Source organism: Barbus barbus, assembly GCF_936440315.1.
Source record: "Barbus barbus genome assembly, chromosome: 9".
In the NCBI taxonomy this organism is placed as follows: domain Eukaryota; kingdom Metazoa; phylum Chordata; class Actinopteri; order Cypriniformes; family Cyprinidae; genus Barbus; species Barbus barbus.
The window spans coordinates 7,095,782-7,119,612 of NC_136737.1; the positions used below are offsets into that span (position 1 = coordinate 7,095,782).

The 23,831-nt window shown below is 35.3% G+C and overlaps 2 protein-coding genes across 2 annotated transcripts; both read right to left on the reverse strand.

The window, feature by feature from the left end:
• Window positions 1-2,410: 2,410 nt before the first annotated feature.
• LOC306875001 (uncharacterized protein) lies at window positions 2,411-17,096 on the reverse strand. The gene is made up of 11 exons (XM_079425353.1): window positions 16,795-17,096; window positions 15,179-15,213; window positions 9,811-9,895; window positions 8,050-8,174; window positions 7,795-7,885; window positions 7,499-7,605; window positions 6,781-6,864; window positions 6,638-6,705; window positions 6,076-6,159; window positions 5,839-5,893; window positions 2,411-5,046 (listed from the first exon to the last, which is right to left on the reverse strand). Exons 2-11 carry the CDS (start codon window positions 15,191-15,193, stop codon window positions 3,994-3,996), a joined length of 1,767 nt encoding a protein of 588 aa, XP_079281479.1. The 5' UTR covers window positions 15,194-15,213; window positions 16,795-17,096; the 3' UTR covers window positions 2,411-3,993.
• A 789-nt stretch (window positions 17,097-17,885) lies between these two features.
• Window positions 17,886-20,949, reverse strand: LOC306875113 (uncharacterized protein). The gene is made up of 5 exons (XM_079425525.1): window positions 20,502-20,949; window positions 20,258-20,312; window positions 20,141-20,182; window positions 19,902-20,055; window positions 17,886-18,637 (listed from the first exon to the last, which is right to left on the reverse strand). The coding sequence occupies exons 2-5, from the start codon at window positions 20,276-20,278 to the stop codon at window positions 18,465-18,467; spliced, it is 390 nt and encodes a 129-aa protein (XP_079281651.1). The 5' UTR covers window positions 20,279-20,312; window positions 20,502-20,949; the 3' UTR covers window positions 17,886-18,464.
• Window positions 20,950-23,831: the final 2,882 nt, after the last annotated feature.

The following is a 23,831-nucleotide window of genomic DNA, read 5'->3' on the forward strand; positions in this document are numbered from 1 at the left end:
AGGGTGGTTGTTTACTGGTCAAAAGAGCCCACATGACTGATATGATATAGTCTCTGACATACTCTGGTCTGTAGATATGTATCGTTCATTGTGCGTCTGAGGGACTTTTCACCCGATTCCTCGTCCAGCAGGTGAAAACCACAAGTCTGGTGGTAACTATAAAAACAGCACACCTCTCCTCAGCAACACACAGAATGAGGAACCATTCGTTCCTGGAACACAAGACTGAAGCTTTTCATTAAAGTGATAAGTAAATATGCGTTCATTACGAAGAAAAAAGACACAAAGACGCTATTTAGCCAAAGCCACCAAGTGTATGAGGTCCGACAAAACATTATTTCAGTCAAATAAAGAGCATCAAATGTGTCGAGGATTTAATGCTACATGATAATAAAACATCAATACACATGTGCAGGAACACTAAATGACCATAATAATAACACACCGGCAACAGCACTAGCATCCGTTCCGGTTCGTCTGCTAGATTTGTGTGTGTGTTTGTTGGTCTGCAAAGTTATCATGTTGTGTCGTTTGACATAAATAGCATCCTGCATCAAATGTTGGTTTATTGGCTGCATTACCGACACCAACTGGTTTGGAGTGTGGACCAAAATGATCCAAGAGGATGATGTATCAGAGCGCTATCTAGTGACATAACTAGGTTTTCAATTTCAAAGAATTCAGTTATTAATTGAATCAGATGTTTTTAATGTTATCACGTGAACATACAGATGTCTTTCAAGCTATTGGTGCTTGTTTCAAAAAGAAACGTCTTATGCACAGATCGTTTACAATATTTCAACAGCTTATTAAAACACTGGGAAATTAGTGTTAATGAAACAAAAACATCTACCGTAAGTACACGTTGATACATAATATCTACAACTGTAATATTTCTGTAACTACACACATGTAACAACCCTCAGAGTGGTATGTGTAAGTACAAATACATTGGTAACAATACTTTTTTCACTTCACTAAGTACTCTTGTAACAGAGTAGCCTACTACATTTTGTAACAATGATATGTATAAGAGTAAATTGAACAATTTGATCCAGGGGGTCGAAATGGGTAGGTTTAGGGGTGGAAATGGGATCAAGGGGGTGGAAACGGGCGGGATATGTAAAGTGGGAGAAGTTGGATCTGGAGTTGGTGGAGTTGGTGCACCACTGTAATACCAGTGTACTTACATGGTAACTCCTCAGGAACTGTCCACTTAATATAAAGAGTACTTCTGGACACCAACCACAATTTATATGTAAAGCCTAACTTACTGGCCGCTGCTGTGTAACATCAGAGTAATTACATGGTAAATCCATAGTAATTGTTTACTTAATATCAAGTGTAACACTTTCTTTACCAAAAGTGCTTAGTCCTGTTAGACATTTGTACTTTCATTACCAAAAAGTGTTGTTACCAATGTCTTCTTATACATTTGTACTTACACATAGCATTCTGAGGGGGGTTGAGTGTTGGGATGTCAAAGGCAACAAGATGGCTGCAATAGTATGGGCCTAAATGAAGTAAGTTGAATTCACAGATTTAATTGATGGGTTTTAGTGTTGTGCGAGATGAAAATCATCACTTTATGAAAGGTTAAGTATATTTCTTAATTTTTCATTTTTGGATGAATTGCTATTTTTGCTAATGTAATGGGTCTTCTGAAGCAGTACAATATTTTAGACTGAAATTTAAATCTATACATTTATCAACTCATGCATACACAGCCCAGACAAACACAGGTTCTTTCACACCACATGAAGGACATCCTGATATCCAAGGATGTTAGATGTAATGTAGTGTGCCACCATTTTTGATTCAGATGGTAGGCCTATTAGCAGAATGAAAAACATATTAAATTTCAGTTTGCCTTTGATTCAGAGTCATTATGCTTCAGAAGAATAGAGTTGGGTCTTGACAGTTCTAGTTCTAGTAGGCTTTCTTTATATGGATTACAAAAAAGGGCTTGTGTGTTATATTTCCACTTGTACCGATCTTAAAGTTGCTTTGGGTTTGTATAAAGGTGTGTTGATTTATTATTTACATTTATTAATTTATATTTATTTGGTTGTTTTATTAATAAAAATTCAATTCAATTCCAGCTCAAGAACATTCAGCTGATAAACCCTGAAAGTTTTTCCCAAATAAATCCAGTTGACCAACAGCTCTGGAAGACAAAAGTTTTTGAAAAGTACTACAGGGTTTTAAATGGGCAAACTCCCTACTGAATAAACACTACTCTGGTCCTTCACACCTTTATTTTCATTTATTCCAATTTAAATATATCTTTCCACACAAGGGTTAATTTTCTGACTTGTGACATATACTAACACTTTTTTCATGCTTTTTAAAAAAGGAGCCTGATCATTGCTGTTGAGGAGGAAGAGGAAATGTCATGAGGGAACCCACTGGATGTTTAGATTTTTTTTAATTAATGCACATTCACATTTAGTCTAGAACTACAGTAACATCATGTTCATACACAACACATCTGTACTTCCGATTTCTCCCAACACGGGGACAGGAGACTTGTCAGTCAATAAATGGGAAAACAGTAACTGGCCTTACTTTTTTGAAAAAGTAACTCAGATATTTTCTTGTAAATTAAAAATTGATGCGTTACTTTACTAGTTACTTGAAAAAAGAAATCTGATTACGTAATTGTAATGCGTTACCCCCAACACTGACCCTCGACCACAAAACCAGTCGTAAGCATTTTTTTATTGAGATTTATGCATCATATGAAAGCCGAATAAATAAGCTTTCTATTAATGTATGGTTTGTTATGATAGGACAATATTTGGCTGAGATATGAAATTAAATTCTCAAATCTGAGGGTGCAAAAAAAAAAAACAAATCAAAATATTGAGTAAATTGCATTTAAAGTCCAAATTAAGTTATTAGCAATGCATATTACTAATCAAAAATTAAGTTTTGATAGGGAATTTACAAAATAATACAAGATAATTTTGACCCATACAATGTAATTTTGGCTATTGCTACAAATATGACCGTGCTACTTAAGACTGGTTTTGTGGTCCAAGGTCACAAATGCATAGCAGATCAAATTTACTCATAAATGTGACTTTCCATTTTGTTTGGTGTCTCTGCTGATTTAATGGTTACAAACTGATTTCAGGCCTTCTAAACCAATAACAGCATTAACATGAAAACCTGTTTGTTTTCAGGAGTGTTTGGTGCTAAAATGAAATTCAGTCTGAGTCAGTGATGGGGGGAGATTCAGTCACTTTCCACAATTTTGTTACTAAAATGCAATAAGCTGATACTATAGTGTGGAAGTTTTCACAGTGGAAGTTTTTTTTACTGTGACATTCATTCTATACATAAAACACAAGTTCATATTAACCCTCTGTGGTACCGTGTTGCCTCCAGTTACTTTGTTTAGGGTTCTTTTAATAAAAATGAGACCCATTTAATTAAGAAATGCTATCTCAGGGTAGTAGAACTCAAACACTAATCAATGAAAATTAAAGAAATAAAATGGTCACATGACCCACAGGGGTCCATTTTGCTTCCAATTTCAGGACATGCACGTCACATAACTCCCTATTTTCTTCAAAATTTTGTAATGCATTTGTAAAAATAGTAATTCAGATACTATATCTACACATATTATGATTTTTCTGTTGAGAGAAATTGCTTTCTCAGCTTTCACAAGCAGTGAGGTGTCATTAGTGAGGAAGGAGATTTTACATGCATGTGGTTGTGTGTGTATGTGCATGCTTGTGAGGATAAGGCGCATATTAGGATTATTTTAGGTTATGCAGATCTTTTATTTTTTAATTTGAAACAACTCTGATTGTAATGTTTTGATATGATAACTGATATGATGGTTTGGTTATACTTGTGATCCACGATGGTACAATGTTGCCTGAGAGCAACAGCTGGATATGAAATTGCATTTTATTAGATATGAGATATGCATAGTCTGACTGGTGCTATATATATATATATATATATATGTGGTCTTTGTCACCCCTGGACAGTTCTCTGTCTCTCTCTCTCTCTCCTTTCTTCCAAAATTGCACGTGTTTCTTTAATTTCCTCTAAAACATTGAGAAGATCTTTGTGTGTTTTCCTCATCACTGCAATAGCCTTTAGTACACTGCATGAGACCTTTTCTGGATCATCTGTTTTAAACTGATTTCTCATCTGGTGAATCTCAAGGGAATCTTTCGCTATGAAGACAGCGTCAGCAATAACTAAGAGTCCGCCCAACACACCTAATGATGATGCTGCTGCTTCTCCGATTCTGGCAGACTGAACAGCAATTCTAAACAAATGTCCCAACACACATAGACTCGTTAGTACTCTGTCAAACATCACTGTACCTTTGCCTATCTCCCGTGACAATCTCATATTATCAGAAGTTGAGGTACTGTCAAAGTCACGGAACTTAAATATTTTTCCTATTAACTCTCTCACTTCAAGAAAACAGTGAATCAGCTCTTGTCCATTTTCAATGTTAGGTTTCAATTGTTCAAGGTTCTTATTGAATTTTATTAGTTTTACTGCATCTGCAATGTTGGCGGCAGCACCGGTTACCCTGCCTGCAGCACTCACTCCAGCACCTACCATGAAAACAGCTAGAGATGCTCCGAAAGTGAAAAGTGATAATATAGCACCAACTACTGCAGTGATTTCTCCAGCTGCTCCAATCACAGAACCTGACAGACTTGCTGCTGTGGCCTCATAATGTACTTTCTCTAATAAATCTGCTGTTTTTCCCCATTCACTAACGAAGATCTCAAATTCTTTATAATGCTTGTTGTAGGCCTCATCAAAGGCGCTGATGGACTCGCTCAATCTTTGCTCAAGTTCTTCTGGAGTGTTCTTGTTTCTATTAACTGCATCTTCCAAGAATGGTTTTGCTAGAATCTCATCAGCTGATGGTCTGTCTTTAGGGTCACAGCTGAGCATTTGTCTGATTAATTCCTGAAGTTCCCATGAGTATCTGTCTGAGACATGAGGCAGGGTTCCGTCCATGCTGAGAGCATGTGCACAGCAACGCTTTCTGCTATTTGACTGTGGAGGAAAATAAAGAAAACAAATGAAGAAAAATCTGGTTAGTCTCAAGATCCTACTCACTGACAAAGTTTTAGATACACTTCAGTGTTTCCTCTAGAATTTTTTCCAGCTGTGGTCTCAGCACTATTTCCCATGGGCCACGCTTCCTCCCCACCTAAGAATCGTGTGTACTCTGAATTAGTAATTAGCAGTAAATAGTAAATAATAAAATATGAACAAATAATTTAAATGACAATCAATAGCACAAACAACAACAAGATTCAAATTAATTTTGTAATCTATTCAACTGTAAAATAACACTGGATAGTCTTCACTGTATAACTAGACAGTAAGTGACACACAGGTTTATTTAGGCTGCTGTCTCTTTAAGACCTCATGCATTGATCCAATATTCTGTTACACAGGGTTCTATGCTTACTTTTCTTTTTAGGAGCGCTTGTCCTCCTAATAAAAAATAAATAAATTAGGAGCACCTTCTGATCAATAATCAAAAATTCTGACAAAAATTAGCCTTCCTAATACGAGGTGATATTTGTCTTTGTGATACTTTTTTTTTTTAAACCTTTTTTAATGGCATTTTTATAATATTGTAGGAAAGACTTTTGCCTTTAAAGAAAAACAACAACTTTAGTGGAGTCAGACAAATAACTGAATTATGTCATCCTTCTACTGCTTTCTGTTCCAAAAAGAATAATAATAATAATAATAAAAAAAAAATCAGTAATACTTTTGTAATTTGATTTTGATTTAATAAATTTCTTTTTAAGGAAAAACAACAAAAATACTCACCCACACATCCAGCATGCAGAGATCATGGAGTAACCATCCCAATGACCAAATGTCACTACAAAGACATGAACAATAATAATAATAATAATAACAACATCTGTAGTTAATTGAAGTGAAGCATCAGACAAATAAAATAATCAGGTACGTTTACTTTGGTTAACACTTTATAACAACTTTAACAATCATTGTTCAAGATAAATGTTGTGCATATGATAATTTAATGTGCATTCAGTGTACCTTTTGGAATTATATTTCTTCTCAAAAACTTCTGGACTGACATAGTTCGGTGCACCTACAACTGATGCTGCATATGCATCGGCTCTGAAAAAGGAAAATTAATGTATTCAAAATGATAAAATCTTTAAGAGGGATGCTCCAAAATCACTTTTTATTTGCTGACAAAAATGTCCCTTTCAGTCTTCACCCTGAACAAAAGACTGAATTTATGAATAGAAACCATTACTTTAAAATCTAGTGAATTTTATGTGCAGAAAAGGCAGGGTTCATGTGACATTATCCTGGTTTAATGTAATTTCATGTAATTACAACTGATGTTATATTGATGGTAAAAGACAGCGATTACAGCTGAATAGTCCAATCTGTCTATAAAAGGGAAACAGCTGTCAATAAAGTCCCTATTGTCAGAAGAAAAGAGCGCTGACCTGAACTTGCGCAGAGAAACAGAGAAACTGTGTCATGTTTTAGAAAATTAGAGAAGGTTCTGTTGCGGTCACTTTTCCACAATTATTCCACAAGACTTTTCATTTTGATGCATCACTAGATCTCATTACTCTTTTACCTTTCCAATATTGTTGAGCATCCAAAATCTCCTACATTGATGTAGCCATCTTCAGTCAGGAAAACATTCTACAATGAAAGCAGAGAACTCATAAGTCATACATGTGGTGATAAATGAGATTATTGATATGTGTCAATATCTACCTGGGGTTTTATATCTCTGTGAAGCACATTGTTTTTATGAATATACTGCAGGGCCAGACAAATCTGAACAAACCAGTCAAGAATCTGCAAACAGATGATACACATGAAGAAAGCAGCGATTTCATTTATGATATACGGCTTTGAAACAATGTCAAGTTTACTAATTATTTACTAAATTTACACCAAACCATAGACAAGCTGTGAAGGGATAAATAAAACGAGGTCCACCTCTGTATGTATATTGAGACTATTGAGTCTCAAGGAGGAACCACTGGTTAATATATTTTTCCACATTCAGTGTGAAACAGCTTAAATATCTTGGAATATCTGCAGAAATTATACATGTGCATCATTCTTTCTCCACATTTGTTTTCTTAATTGTTTCTATGTATGTTTACATAAAGATTACATGAAGATTTTTTTTTTTCCTAGGGCTGCAAGGTGAATCATATTTTAATCATGATCATGATTTCGGATTCTCTTGATTTATTAAGTATAATAGTCTGTGATAAAAATGTGTTAAATTAAAATTATAGTCCTGAGTTTTGGGGAAAGAAAAAAAAACTGAGAACTACACACTTTTCTAACCAGTATATTTACTCACTGCATAGACAGCTTTACTATTAATAGGAATTATGTATAACCTGTAGATTAAAATGTATGTTCATTAAAATTAATATATGTACATTGGTCTAAAATGTCTACACAAGACACATACCTGTTGTTCTTCAAAAAACCCTTCCTCTTTCTGTGTTTGCATTTTCTTAGAAAGATCTCCTCCTGCACAATACTCCATCACAATATAAAAGAGTCCAGATTGTGTATCTAAAAAAAAAAAGAAAAAACATTCCAGTCAGAGAAGACTAACCAATATTACATGTATTTATAAGTGTAATGGGTTTTATTTCACAGCTGACAACTACACATATTTTGTTGAATTAATTTTGTTCACTTTGGAATAAGGAACATTACTTTCCTCTGGTCTAACATTTAATCTGTTAACTGTGAACACACCTTCAAATGAATCCACATAAGAAACAATATATCCGTGAATCATTTCATTCAAAATCTTGAGTTCCTTTTTGATTGTTGCCAGCTCCTTCCTCTGCGGGGAACCATTTTATTTTTTGTTCATTATAGCAAAAAATAAATAAAATAAAATAAAAAAGAGGCATATTTAATAACATTTTAATAGCAAACAAAATATGTGATTAACATGGTCAATACTTAAGTAAATAATTGATTACGTAAATGCTTAATTGTACTTACATCTCTTGAATTCATCTGTTTGACCACAAAATGATTTCTCTCTCCCTTATCCACCAGAAACACTATTCCTGATGTCCCTCGTCCAAGTTCTTCTTTTATGGTGTATCCATGATTGTTTACCACTTCTACAATCAAAATTTGGAACCATTTAAAGAAATATTTATACTTTAATACTGCTACAAAATAGTAACCACACTACCATGTTTATTTAAAAAAAAAAAACAAAAAAAACTTTTAAAAATGGCAATGTAAATTTAAATTGTTCCTGACTACTAGTTCTTGTACTTCTTTTAGCAGGTTTTTGTTGTTGTTGTTTGTTTTGTTTTTTCTCCAAGTGACAAAATTTTCCAAAGTTTTCACTGATCAACGTAAATATATTTTATAAATGAGCAAATTTAGATTTTGATGGCTGCAACTCACTCCAAAAAAGTTGGAAAAGAGGCATGTTTACCACTGTGTCACATCAACATTCTAAAATGACAAAATGTACTGCAGGGCATTTACATCCAGTAGAGGGTGATATTGTGTAGCATAATGACTGTGGGCTATCCAGGCATTTCGCAAATCTTCCACTGGCCAGTGCGAGCTGGGGCTTACAGCGAGCCAGGCGGGGCTAATAGCCTCAGACCTCGAGCACAGAGGCCGAAATCATGTAGACTCGCGGCACTCCTGTAAAACCCACCTTAAACCCGCCTTCACTGGACTACGTCACACAATACTAAGTTTCACCAGCGAGAGCCGAGAGGGAGATGAATGAAATAAATCGCTAAACAAATACATCAGAAGCTGTCGTTGTTTAGTCTTTATTTACAAACTTGGACACCACACGCGGCGATTGACTGACCACGAACAGGAAATAGAACTTGCAGCATTATTGATTCGTTATATCTTGTGGTCTTGCTGTTTTTTTCTTTGAACAATTAAATTTCGGCTAAAAGTGTGATGTAACACAAGCGTTGCTGAACATGTACAGAGTAAAATATTACTGAAAATTGATTAGTAATGCCTTACACTACTGCGTTACAGCAAAAAGTAATTTGTTACTGTAATGCATTACTTTTGTAACGCGTTACTCCCAACACCTTTTGTAAGGCAGCAGCTATTTACACTAAGTGTAAGGAAATTGCGTCAAAATGAATATGACACACGTTTTACCATCTGCGCCACCAGAGCTGATGATAGTCAGCCATCTTTTGTAATGTTGACTATCCCAATCACACGTTGGTGGGCGGAATTAGTGTAAATAGCCTCTACAATCTAAATTAAATGTCATCCAAGTTAAACTGTGCTATGAAAAAAAAGACAATTAACCACATCTTTCAAATGAGCTGTTCTTGCAAGCTGCATATAAACAAACAAACTTCTCAAGTGTACAATTCATGAGCAAATGACTGTTATCATCTAAGAATCATCTAAGAGTAAAAAACAAAAACAAACTAACATTCAGAACTGACTAAAACATAAAACAAGAAAACAGAATTCTGATGGAAACAAACAAATGCTCTCTGTCCCCCTCCCCACCGTCCCATTTTCCAGCCACTATCAATGTATTAGAGGATTTTATGTTGTATGTTGAAAATAAAACATCTAAATTAAAAAATATAATTGTATTTTAGTATCATACCTTTTTTCATAATTCCATATTTTATATTTTTATTATTACTATATTAGTGACATCAGATTGGGATTTCAGAGGGTATTTTGCTGCATCATGCTTACTCAAAACTAATGTTGCTCAAATTCGTCATAAAATTTACTCACCATTGAATAAAGGAGGCTGACCCATGCTCCCATTTGAGGAAACACTATCATCACCATCTTCAGAGAGTCTTTGATAGTCGTGCATCTTTAGGAAAAAGTTTTACAGCTTTTTAATAGTGTCCATCAAATTCACATAACATACAGTTTGAGTCCCTTTAGTGTTCAGCATTTAATACAATTAATCACATCTTAGGGTCTTGTATTTAACTTGGTTCCTAAGGATGGGAACAAGACACCGTGTCATGGTGTTGATGCTATGGTTACACCCAGTGTTAGATCAACATAGATAGAAATCAACAGCACATTTGCCATCGTGCTCATGTGCTGATATTTAGGAAAACACTTTTGTAATATTACTTATCTATATCATATCTTATAAATACAAAAACAAAATCCCATACAGGGATATTTTCTTCCATTCTAACTGTTTTCTACGGAAGTTCTAAGCGGCCATGCATTATTATAATTTTTCTGTCTTGTTTTGTCGTTATCACGACTTAATTTTCTCCTGATCTCGACATAACGAAAGTTGTTTTGTCGTTATCACGACTTAATTTTCTCGTGATCTCGACATAACGAAAGTTGTTTTGTGGTTATCTGGACATAACGAAAGTTGTTGATCTCAACCTAAAAACCGTTTTCTCACGACGTAATTGTAGCTATAGTGAGAAAATCAGGGTCGCTATATTGTCTTCAACCGATAAAGTTGCAGACCCGACAGCCTCCTTCTCAAGTGTCGAACACTTATGTGTAAGTCGTCAATCACTGACAGACACAGAGCTAAAATGTCAGAGTATGAATATGCATGACAAGTATTCTATCATGGATCAATGTAGTCGGTCACACACACAACACCTTTAATATTTGGGATGGTACTTATACCATATTTTTATTTTTTCAGTTTGAGTGAGTCCCTAATCAAAGTAAAAGCGAATACGATCATCCATGATGCTGCGATGATGCTGCTTCTATAGCATTTTCTCATGCCGAATACACAGAGAAAATTACGTCGTGATAACGACAAAACAACTTTCGTTATGTCGAGATCACGAGAAAATTAAGTCATGATCACGAGAAAACAAGACAGAAAAATTATAATAATGCATGGCCGCTTAGAACTTCCGTAGTTTTCTAATTAGTGGTCGACCGATATACAAGTTTTTCTGTTTGGCCGATGCGTTCGAGGCGGGACTTTTATTTTGACGGCACGACAGAACAGAACAGCTGCGCCTGCGCACACAGTGCTCACATTCCCCCTCTCTAGTTCACTGCGGTAAAGCCAGCCGCGGTTCAGAAAAACACGGTCAAGCCAGCCGCGATTGATTTTAGTGTGCGCGCATATTACAGTGATTACGGTAGTTTCAGGAACACCACAGAGAGAACGCGCTTTCAGAGCGCTTTTCATTTAGACGCCCAGGACTGAGAGATAATACAAAATATTTGCATTTCTGGACGTCCCATACTATATACACACCTCATATGAAACTATTTTACTGCAGCATTTTTTAGATATGGGACATTATTACACTTTAGAGGGGTATTAAGACCCCATTTCTAATAAGTAGAAATAATGATAATAATAAGAAATATTTCTTCAGCACCAAGTCAGCATATTAGAATGATTTCTGGAGGATCATGTGACATTTAAAATAAAAAAATTAGAAAACAGTTATTTTAAACTGTAATAATATTTCATCTACCATTAAGGTAACTTTAAACCATTAGTTTTGGGTGAACTGTTCAAAAAATATTCTGTGTTTGATACTCAGTTGACAGCATTTGTGGCGTAATGTTAAATACCACAAAAAACTCATTTTGACTTGTCCTATGATTTCTTTAAAAAAGGCAAAAATTTAGGCTACAGCGAGGCACTTACAATGGAAGCAAATGAGGCCAATTTTTTGAGGATTATAAGCAGAAATCTTAAGTATACAATTTTATAAAACCACTTACATTAATAATTAAAACTTGTGTGTTATTTGAGCTATGGTCATTTAGGATTTTAGGCATTATGTCGTCTTTGCAATGAAGGTGTAAAATTGTATATAACATTACACAGTAAAGGTCAATAATGGTTTATTCACATTAATATCTTATTAGTAATTACATTGCTTATGTTTTGTGGCTACTTGTGAATAATTTTACTTCAGAGTTTCTCTTTAGGCCTGCTTGAAGAGGTATTAAACAGTGCCAGAGCCCAGCATGAAATTATTACATGGTGTTCATTGATGGTAAGATAAAAATAGATAAGAGGAAAAGGGGACTATCAGTATGGGCCTCTGGGTTAGAGTTATTTATATCATAAGCACAAATCTGTTCAGGGGGAGGGGGGTGGTATTCAGTACATACATATAAATAACCACCCACAAACAGATCAAAATACCCACACCCCAGTCACCTTAACAATTTCCACAGGACGCACTGAAGGTGAAATTAAATCGCTTTTATTGGGAGGGATCAAAGAGTTAGCCTGACAGGGGTCCTCTATTTTAGGACCTTACATTGTGAGTTGTAAAAACAGTTTTTGTTTCACTGGGTGATAAGGCAATGTTTTCAGGGAATTCGGTCTTGCTTAATATTTGGTTTAATGTTGAAGTAATTATGGGACTCTCTGTTACAGAGACTTGGTTTATTGGAACAGGTATTATTTAAGTAGTGACTGTGATAAAAATGTGTAATATATTTGTTATTCATTTTGGGCAACTGAGTCAACCAAATGCAGGAAGTCTCAAATTAAGTATCATAGAGGAGTGTCTGACAGAGATGGATTTCTATGGACCCAGAGTGCTTGTACTCCCTCCAGCTGGCTTGAATTGACGGCCTTCTCCTGAATGAACATGAACTGATTCGGGACATTCCCAGTATGTGCTTGCAGAGGGCAAGCCTCAACAGGCCTGAATATGTATGCAAGTACACACAGGACTGGTGCTGTCTCAGCCCCTGCCCCCTCCCACCCCGTCTGGAGTCTAGAACCATTGTACAGTATTTCAGCCAGGGCTTCAGGGCCAAATAATTCTGTGTATCTCAAAACACTCTGCTAGCTTTTAAGCACCAGGAATGTTTATGAATTTCAGGAATCTTTATGAAATTAAATCAAATGTGAGGCATGCTGCTTAAATAAAACTAAATGTATAAACAAAAGCACTTAGTTAAAACAAAATAAAAAACTATAATGAAATAAAATCAACATGCAATGAAGACTATGGAAATAAATCATTATTTGGTGTTAGTCATGTTTGAAGAATAATTTTTCATAACACACTAAACTTTTTTTCTTTGCAAGATAATTATATACTATGCAATAATTATATGTATTGTAATATATGCATAAAGTATGAGACGTCCTTATTAGAAATTGTGTCTTTATACCCCTATAAAGTGTAATAATGTCCCATATCTCAAAAATGCTGCAGTAAAATAATTTCATATGAGGTGTGTATATAGTATGGGACGTCCTGGATACAAATTGATCATTGTTTTTTTCTACTTATTAGAAATGGGGTCTTTATACCCCTCTAAAGTTTAATAATGTCCCATATCTCAAAAATGCTGCAGTAAAATAGTTTAATATGAGGTGTGTATATAGTATGGGACGTCCTGAATAAGAACTGATCATTGTTTTTTTCTACTTATTAGAAATGGGGTCTTAATACCCCTCTAAAGTGTAATAATGTTCAATATCTCTAAAATGCTGCAGTAAAATAGTTTCATATGAGGTGTGCATATATTATGGGACGTCCTGGATACGAATTGATCATTGTTTTTTTCTACTTATTAGAAATGGGGTCTCTATACCCCTTTGTCCATATGTCCAATATCTCAAAAATGTTTTTTTTTTTTGTTTTTTTTTCATATAATGTGTGCACATTATATGGGATAAAAACTGACCATGGCATTTTATACTTACTATAATTAATTTTTTCATAGCTCTCTGGAGTGAAATAAAGGCATTTTATTGAACTTTTTATTCCATTGTGAACATTTTTTTTATTTGCCCTCTCTTTCAAAGCAGATGTAAAAACTCATTATAGAAAACATTCATTGAAGAATAACTGTTACTTTTGAACAGTAAAATAAATAAAAAATCAATTCTGGTATTTAGAAAGACTAAATGTGTTATTTTGTCTGTTTTCTACGAATTCTGCTGTAACTCATCTAAATAAAACAATTATTTGAAAGGTGAATATTTAAGAAAAATACTGTAACAGACAACCGTCAAAGTCACCAATAAATAACACGGATATTAAAGCAGAAATGCAAATAAATAAGCAAGTAAAAATTCACGAGCATTTTGTATTATCTCTCAGTCCTGGGCGTCTAAATGAAAAGCGCTCTGAAAGCGCGTTCTCTCTGTGTTGTTCCTGAAACTACCGTAATCACTGTAATATGCGCGCACACTAAAATCAATCGCGGCTGGCTTGACCGTGTTTTTCTGAACCGCGGCTGGCTTTACCGCAGTTCTAGTTCACTATCGTCGTTAACAGTTTTGTCTAATACGGATAGAAGTCTAATAATCAGATAGAACTGTTAAACAAAGGAATTACAACAAAAAAAGTATTACAACGATTGCTTTTATATTATTAGTAACAGGAAGGCAAACATTATAATACTTTCTCGTTTGCCATCAGCATTCAGCAAAAACGCATTTATATCATTTAAACAAATCTTTGAATGACTAATGAACATTTAATTTCACAAACATAGTGGAATCCAGTTGTGAGATCTTGTGAAGTGTGCATTTGTCTCCTGCATAATCGCGTGTTCTCTGTGTGACGGTCGGTCCATGCCACTTGAATGCTTTTTGAATCCTGATTTTCAAATTACGCTTTATGCATTTGCTCACTGTCATATTCATGTCATTTTCACTCTGTTGTATGTGAAATGACTGTTATCTTGGCTTTATTTGAACAATATTTTTTTCCCAATGCACACAAACTTCCCAGAATACTTTACAGTGTTTACTTCCTTTTTAATTATATTTGTATTAAATATTTATTTAATTTTCATTATTTGTGAAAAAATACTTTGTCATCTAAAGTATGTTTATTTTACAAATTATTTTTTTAATCCATTTTCAAATGATTTCAAATTTCTTAAATATTAAAATAAATAAATTTATATCGGTTATATACCGGCCACCCTGCTTTCCAAGATATCGGCATCGGCTGTCAAATAAATAAATAAAAATATCGGTCGACCACTAATATTAATAAGCTTCATAACACAGTGAAAGCTTCTGGACTCTCAACACATGTTTTTTTTTTTTTTTTGCAAAGTGAGTGACATTAATTATTATTATTATTAAATGATAACAGGTAAATCTTTTTACTCTCCCATATAAAGCTCATGAACATAAATGTTTACTTACCGCGTTGTCACCCATGTCTCCACCTCACAGAAGACCTAATTAATGAAAAGTAAACACAAAACACAGCATCTATTTAGAATACAAGTTTTCTTTTTCGGTAAAATACTATTTGCATATAAAGAACTGAATCTATTTTATTTTTATTTTACTTTATCATTTCAGAACAGAAATTTGATATTAAACAAACATATTTTAAATTAAGCAACAGTCAATTAAATATATACATACATAAATAAGATTTAAACATTCAAAAAATTGAGATTTACTGGTCATTTATTTTGATGATTTTGAACCTTATAGTGCGTGGATAATTATTAGGCAAATTGATAATCTGATTATATTTTTTCCAAGCACATTTTACCATTTCCAAATCACATCAAGCTTAATAACTACTATTAATTTTGCATTTAATCATTTATAAGTGAAATATAATTGTCCATAAAGACTGGAAGTGAAAATAAATCCTTATATTCAAGTGTGCAGAATTATTAGGTACTTTTTCTTTTACCGATAAAACGAGGGAAAAAAAGAGGTTTAACTCAGAGTGGAAATCAAAAATTAGAGATGAGAGAACGCGCTTGAAGAAGTTTAGAGAGGAGAAATCAATATACATCTAAAATAATGGTCACAAATTATGGGTCACTTTCTAAATAATAAAAGTATAGCAAATAATAATTGTATATAAATACATTAGTTTTTACCTATGTAAATATGTTAACAATGCTTCGTGATACAAATGTCTACTTGTATCCAATGCACACTCTTTTCAAATCAATGCATCACATCGTTAACCTTTATGCCGATGCACCAATAAGAATCAGTGAATCTTACCATCCCTAATATAGATGGCAGTGGTCTAAATCACCTGACTTAGAATATCACCTATTATTAGAGACTCTCTTCCTACCTTCTGACTTATAAAGAGATAATACCTGCAATTGAATCTGTCTATTGATCCATTCTTGATAATGATGATTAGAGTTTGTTGGACGCTCGACCCTTGGTTTGTTTTAAATACGTTTCCTCAGATGCTGTTATAGAAAACACATTTGTTGTGGCATACAAATCCACAGTAAAATGAGATTAGTTGATGTTGGTTAGATCTTTTCAATCTTTGTTAAAGTTGTTTTATTAGCTTTAGTGACATACACAGCAGGATATATTTATAGACTGCTGTCCTTTTAAGGCTGACTGCACGCATCCAGTATGTATAATGGCCCCGGTATACTTCAAACGAAGTTCGTTTTCACTCTTCCTTTGGGGGCAAAAAGAAGTTCGAAAAGGCTGAGCAACGGTATACTGTTTTAGAACATTCCAACATTCCAGGTTTGTTGTAAGCTATCGTATACTGTGCTTTGAATTAGAGACTGATAGTTCTTTCAGATGGTCAACTCAGCCTCATTGCCCCCGTTTCTGTCCAGTTTCTTTCATTCAATATATATATATATATATATATATATATATATATATATATATATAACATGAGAACATTGTGTTTAATTTTCGCCCCGCGTCTACGGTTTCATTTGAAGTGCGTCACTGCATTCGCAGACCAATACAACTTACTGCAAATTGTACATTAGGGTCCACAAACACAGAGAAACAACAGCACTGACCTTGTTGCAGTCCTGACTGAAGCTGATGTTTTGCGTTCAGAAAGAGAAACTCTGAGCTTTACAGCACGACGAGAAAACTAAACTGCACTTAATATACAGTGAACCAACCGATCTAGTTTAGTTTTAAATCATCCGAGTAACACAAATAAAACATTAACAAGGCTTAAGCTGTTTAAAGTTACCTAAACTTTAGTTAAAACAACACCAACTTCGAGAAGCACCCGGCTGCAGCCTGCAGATCGAGGCGGGGCTGCACGTGTCGCCCCGCCCACAATGTTTTTTTTTTTTTTTTTTTTTTTTTTGCCCCGCCCACAATCCTTCTCATTGGTTAGTGGCACTTGGAAGTAATAACGTGGACGCCGCGGTAAACAGGAAATGCGGTTGAAACATAATTGGTAGCAATACATAATTATATAAAACAAACCTGTGAACCAGTTAATTACTTATACCTGGTAAATTTATATAGTATTAAACAATACATTGCAAATTTGTTAATCTTTGGAAAAAATTTAATTATGTACATTTCCAAGCAAGAATCCAATTACTGCTTTTGACTTGTCACATTGCAATGTCAACGAATATAGCTTATTTACAACTTAAGTTTAAGTTATTTCTATTTATGTGTATTGGTCATTTACCACTTACAAGTTATTTATGGTCGTTTTTTATTTTAATTTCAGTATATGCTTTACTGTTACATGCATTATTAACATTTAAATAAAAGTTGAATATTCTCAGCAAGTGTCATGCCTTAAGATGTTATTAAAATTAATGGTAACACTTTACAATAAGGTTCATTAAACATTAATGTATTAACTAACATGAACTATAACCATGAGCAATACAATTGTTATTGTATTTACTAATCTTCGTTTACATTAGTTATTGAAAATAGAGTAGTTTATTGTTTGTTCATGTTAGTTAACTGTATAAGTGCAGTTCATTAGTAGTTCATGTTAACTAATGAACCATATTGTTACTAAATTAATAATTTATGGATTTACTTGATAATGAAAAGCTTATGGTACAAATACCAGCATTGTTTGTATATGAATAACATGCCAAGACAATTATTTCCTTGTTATTTATTTAGGTATGAAACAGTTTAATTCTGATAAAGAAAGGTGAAATTTGTACATCTGTATATAACACATCTTTTTGTACATATAAATGTCTGGTTAAACATGAACATCCTTTACAAACTTTCTTCCTTTATTACTTAATCTCCTTTAATCATTAAACCTTCCTTCATTATACATTTTACTGGCACATGAAACAGCAGTCTGGGTCCTCTATGCTGTCGTAGCATCCTCTCAGGTAATCACGCTTTCCATCTATCCATCCATCCATCTTCTTCCGCTTATCCGGGGCCGGGTCGCGGGGGCAGCAGTCTAAGCAGAGATGCCCAGACTTCCCTCTCCCTAGACACTTCCTCCAGCTCTTCCGGGGGGACACCGAGGCGTTCCCAGGCCAGCCGGGAGACATAGTCTCTCCAGCGTGTCCTAGGTCTTCCCCGGGGTCTACTCCCAGTGAGACGCGCCCGGAACACCTTCCCAGGAAGGCGTCCAGGAGGCATCCTCCACGTCCCTAGAGCTAGCTTCTGTGTCCAGGGATCGGGTCATCGAGGCCCCCGCCTTCGACTGCTGCCCAATCCTCTTTGCACCGGCCCCTTACGGTCCCTCCTGTAGGTGGTGAGCCCACGGGAAGGTACCACGCTTCCCATTACCGTAAAAACCTGAGCAGGATTTGAACAAGGGTTTACATGCGTTACACTCTTTAATTTCAAAAGGCACCCGCAATTCAGCCTTTGATGTTTCACTCCATTTTCCCCAGTTCACAACACCTGTATCCAAAAACACACACAAAACAGAACTCTTTCATATGCACATCTAAGATTATGTTAGCCATGCCAGTGCTTTAGAAAAAAAGCAAGTACTTAAAGCCAACCTTATACTCATGAGGCCTTATGCATTAGGGGTGGCACGGTTCGCGGAAAAAAACCGAACCGCACGGTTCTCCACACACGGTTCGGCACGCGCTAGGACCGCGGTTCAACTGAATTCTGACAACGCATGTGGTTTGTTATAAATAACACGTAAAACAAATAGGGTTCGGCTAATGTATGTTTCTGTTAATGGATGCGCATTCTGGCTTCCCAGTACATTATAACAACAGCGATGAGAAAGAAAAAAAAAATAATAAGTGGACAAATCATTCACTCTTGTTCAATGCGAGTGCGTATGCTGGAATATGAGCATTTATTCCGTCATCACCCGGTGCTGATAGCGCGCGCACAGGTGAGACCTGAACAGCACACGTTGATATCGGTGTTTAGACTAAAGTCATGTAAGCTTTGCCAGCTCAAATATTTAAGAGCCAGAGGACGCGAGCTCGCGCGCGCAGTGAGAAGATTTGTGCGTGCGTTCATCAGAAGCGCGCAAACCTGCGCCTCAGAACGCGCGCAAATATGAAGCTCTCTCTGAAGTATTGTGTTTTAATGGATAAATTCACACAAAATTCTGTCAAAATGCCCGTCTTGGTAAGTATCCTATAGCAGACATAGCCGGCTGGGCATACAGTATCAGTGCTTTCTCTTAAAGTGACAGTTAATATTAAATAAACTGCAACAACAAAGAAATCACTCACTGCTCTTGATTGAATCGCTTTTGTAACTTTAATAAAGAGTAATCTTTAATTTATACAGTCAAATATGCAATGCTGTTTTACCTTTGATTACTTTAATCATACTTCAATTTCTGTACCTAAAAAAACCCCTGAAAATCACTGATTATTTTATTTGTATCTTTACTCTATTGTATTTTTATTTGTGCTGTTGCTTGTAGTTAAAGGTCTGCTTTTATTTGTGTACACTCACAATGAAAACAAAACAGATTTTATATATATATAACATGTAATAATATTTAGCATTTTCACATCAAAATAAAAGAAACTGAGCAAAGTAGATGTCTTTTTTTTTCCTGTTGTACCGAAATTGTATCGAACCGTGACCCCCGAACCGAGGTACGTACCGAACCGTGACATCTGTGTACCGTGCCACCCCTATTATGCATACTTCATTGCACAAATTTAAACTTTAACACACTTACTGTCAAGCCATGCATAGTGTGCCTTCTGTCTGAACCGGGCCTTGTTTACAATTGAGCTAAAGCAACTGCATGTAAGAGACAGATTCATGTAGGCAGCATCTCCATCCTGTAGCACTACTTCAAGGAGAATCATCTCCAAGACCTCCATGGGTGACTGGAAAGTATTTATAAAATGATTAATCCATTTGCTTAAATGGAATATTACAGTATTCCAGCCCAAAAGAAAAAAGACATCGTACATCCAAAAGTTGCAACTCAGCAGTCATGCTTGCCTTTTGTGCCTAAAAGTATAGCAGAGAATACAAGTCAGTCTATATATGGTAAGAGAAGAAAAAGTCTAATTAAATGTATCATACATTCTTTTCAGTATTCCTCATTTGTCTTTTTGTTGCCCGTCTTTCTCCATCAGACCTGCAGTGAAAAGTAGTACATGACAGGAGTGTAATGCAATTATTTTATATTATGTAATAAAACATTCTCTCAAACTCAAAGGAAAAGTTAAGTCATTGATTGAAGCTTCAATGGTTTTTATAATGCGATTGTGACAGCACAACAAAAATTAGAGTGCAAGTTAAAAAATGTAAAAAAAAGAAACCAAACCTCAAGGGGAAATTCTCCAAAAGCAGCAGACACCACCACCTTCTGATGCAAGGCACGTCAAGCTAAAATAAACATAAATACTCCGTTGCATTTTAATATTATGGGGGTTTGCCATAGCATTTTTCACTTACCTCTGTAAAATCAACGGGCCCTGCAGTCACAAAGCTCAGTGAATACTGAAATGGTAAACATTACAAATACATTTGCTAAGATACATATACTGGATAAACATCTAGCAAGCAACACATCAGCTTTATAAACTTACCATCAGGATAAAGACACCACAGCTGTTGCTGAGATGTTGTAGTGGAAGGCCCAGTTGATGTTGTCATGCACACTGTCAAGCTACTTTGAAAAGAAAAACAATTTCCAATGCTTTTACAGTTATTAATTTAAATGAATATTGGTACCGTAATATCGTTGACACCGTATTCATGCCAAGGCCCAGGAGACCAGATTTGTGCAATGTTTCTGTCATGACAAAGAATATAACTTAAAAAACAGTTACTGCACTACAGCAAACAAAACAATACAAGAGAACTGAAATGTGTGGCAGAACCTGAACTTCCCATGAGTATTATATAAACATTTTCATTGACAGTTTACAAAAAAGTGATCTGTAAAAATAATTTGATCCTAACTCCAAAACCATTTAAATAAGCCTCCTAAAAATAAAGTCAGATGAACAAATCACTAGCTGATAAACCTACATGTGGTTAATAACAGCCACATTTTTATTAAAATGTGGTTAGGAACGACCACAATCTCTGAACTCCGAACAGTGCACTATAAAACCTGTAGATGAGCATGTATTCTTCCTGACTGAATGTTTGGCCGTGCAGAGGATCAAGGAAAAAAAAATGTCATGCTCTCCTGGGTTCATAATCTGTTGATATGTCACATACACACACACATACACACACACACACACACACACATATACACACACACACACAAAGATGACTGCAGTTTATAGATCAAAAAGTATCTCAAAAGTATGCAGACATAAGTTATCCCAGATAAACAACAGATTCAGAATTACTTACACAAACCATCCAATGTCCTGGTATCCATGTTGGGAAGATAAACCAGTCAATCTTTTCATCCAGCTTGAAAACAAATAATATTTGTCATCACCAAAATTTGGAAACGATGTGTCTGGGTTTCATATTAAACTGAGCTGACTATAATACATACAGGCAGGTGTAGAATGTGTTCTTCAAGTGTCCTGTTTGGCCATGTTTCAGTTTGATATGAATTGGCCGAAAAAACATTCACATTCTGTATGGAAAATTGAACATACTTTAATCTAACCTAAGGCAAAACTGAGAATTTTAAATAATAAATACAACAGCTGAGAGTATTTGGCCACTGTAAACACATCTATAAAAGTATATTCCAGCCAAGGAGCTGCTTAAAAGGATAGTTCACCCAAAAATGAAAATTTTGGTCTATGACCCCCCCCCCCCCCCCCCCCCCCCCAAAAAAAAAAACCTCATTCTGGTTTGGAACAACTTGAGGGTGAGTATTTAACATTCATAATGATGGATATCTAGGCTGCACAGACAGCTTTAGAGAGTGAGTAAATGACAGAATATTCATTTTGGGTGTATCCCTTTAAGCGGCTTAAGTAATTTGAGCAAAAAGTGATTTTGCTATGGTCTCTAGCAATTTCAGGCAACAGTTGAGAACCTGCGTTAAAATAAAATAGAAAATCAATATAAACAACATTCAGCATTAATTGCTATATTCAAACAATGTCTTTGAACTGTGTGCCGTTCCCTCAATGTCATTTTCCAGTCCCAGACAGCACAGGTCTGATCGTTATATACAGTTGCCAATGGCTCGTCTTTGCACTTTTCGACATCCAAAGCATTGTTGAGCTAATATTCAGATAAAGATACATAAATGCTCAGGCTGATGAACAGTATTTTGTAAAGATAGAATCCCTAAAATGAACTTACCAACTGCTGTTGCCCCTCATTTGGCATGGCTCCCCAAAATGTTTTGCTTGCTTTAACTATGTTCAGGCTTGTTACCACAGGATTTGGACAACATTTAGGGTCACACTGCGACTGGACAGATGTACACAAGTAAAAGATACAAACAAATCACTTAAATTTAAGCAAAAAAACAAAATCACACAAACTTCAATGAGTTAAAGAACAACTTCAACCTGTATGCATTTCTTTCTCATTCAGAGTTGTATTCAAAGTTTGAGTTGTCTCTGAAAAATGTGGTCCCACATTTGGTTCTGCTCCTATGCATGTATTATAAAGCTATAGTTAGTACAATTAATAGAATGGAATGACCTACTCGCATGCAGCACATTAATAGAATATTTAAACATTACCAAATATGGCCTTTCCATTGGAATCCAATTGCAAATTATGATTGCCACTGAGCAATTTCTTGAACTGATCCAACTTCTTCCTGTTCCGTGCGAGGTTCCGGTGTTGAAGGATGTTTCGAGCAATAAATATGTGTGCAGATGGTCTTAACATATTCATGAAGTAATTGTTTCTCTTTACTTCAGAAAACAGTTGCTCTGCACACTGACTATTGATCTTTCCAGCCAGCTCTGGTACAAGACCAATAGTGCGCAACACATCTCTCTTATCATTACTATTGTTTTGGTGAAAAACATCACACAGGCAATAATGTTCAGAGGAACCCGTCAATGGGTGAGTCAGGATCCACATTTTTTTTCCTGTGAGCCAGCCAGGGAAGATGAACTTTTAGCCTCTCTTCCTTTGCTTTTTGTATGTTTTCAGAGAAAGGGTCTTGCACTTGCAAGGGATGGAAGGGTGGGTGAAGTGGCATACGTTTATTTGTGTGTGCCACTAATCCTCTAGGCCTAGGGTAATCATAAATTGTAATATTGGGAAAGTGTTTCCAAGACAATAAAAGGTCAGCAAAGTCACGGGGACTCTCTGCTCTCAAGTTAAATTTAATAGAATACACAATACCACAAGGACACATTATCACACCCAGGCCACCTAAAAGCACACAAAACATTTGGATGAAAACTTAGGCCTACATTTTCTGAAAGGACAGTGAAACCATTCCAACAATACATATGAAATTATAGAGATATGACTTATTGCTGTTTTAGGCTGTTTGCCATTATAATTTCATTAGTGTTTATTTTATAGTACTGTATTGTTAAGTTCATTAAGTAACAGAAGCTTAACTTACCAGAAGCTCCCCACACCTGTTCAAACACCTTGTTGTACGTCACTCTGTTTGACATTTTATCACGAAGTCTGAGAATGAGATCCATTTTGGAGCCAACAACATCAAACCCACACTGTCGACACAGCTTTTTCA

Coding starts and splice junctions, on each gene's coding strand:
- LOC306875001 (XM_079425353.1), bottom strand. Junction 8,175..9,810: donor TCAGCCTCCTTTATTCAATG/GTGAGTAAATTT, acceptor TTTTGATTGTAG/AAGTGGTAAACAATCATGGA. Junction 6,865..7,498: donor GGTTTTTTGAAGAACAACAG/GTATGTGTCTTG, acceptor ATCTGTTTGCAG/ATTCTTGACTGGTTTGTTCA.
- LOC306875113 (XM_079425525.1), bottom strand. CDS start 20,278: ATGAGGAATACTGAAAAGAAT. Junction 20,183..20,257: donor TGAGGAATACTGAAAAGAAT/GTATGATACATT, acceptor CTATACTTTTAG/GCACAAAAGGCAAGCATGAC. Junction 18,638..19,901: donor ACACTATGCATGGCTTGACA/GTAAGTGTGTTA, acceptor TTTTGGATACAG/GTGTTGTGAACTGGGGAAAA.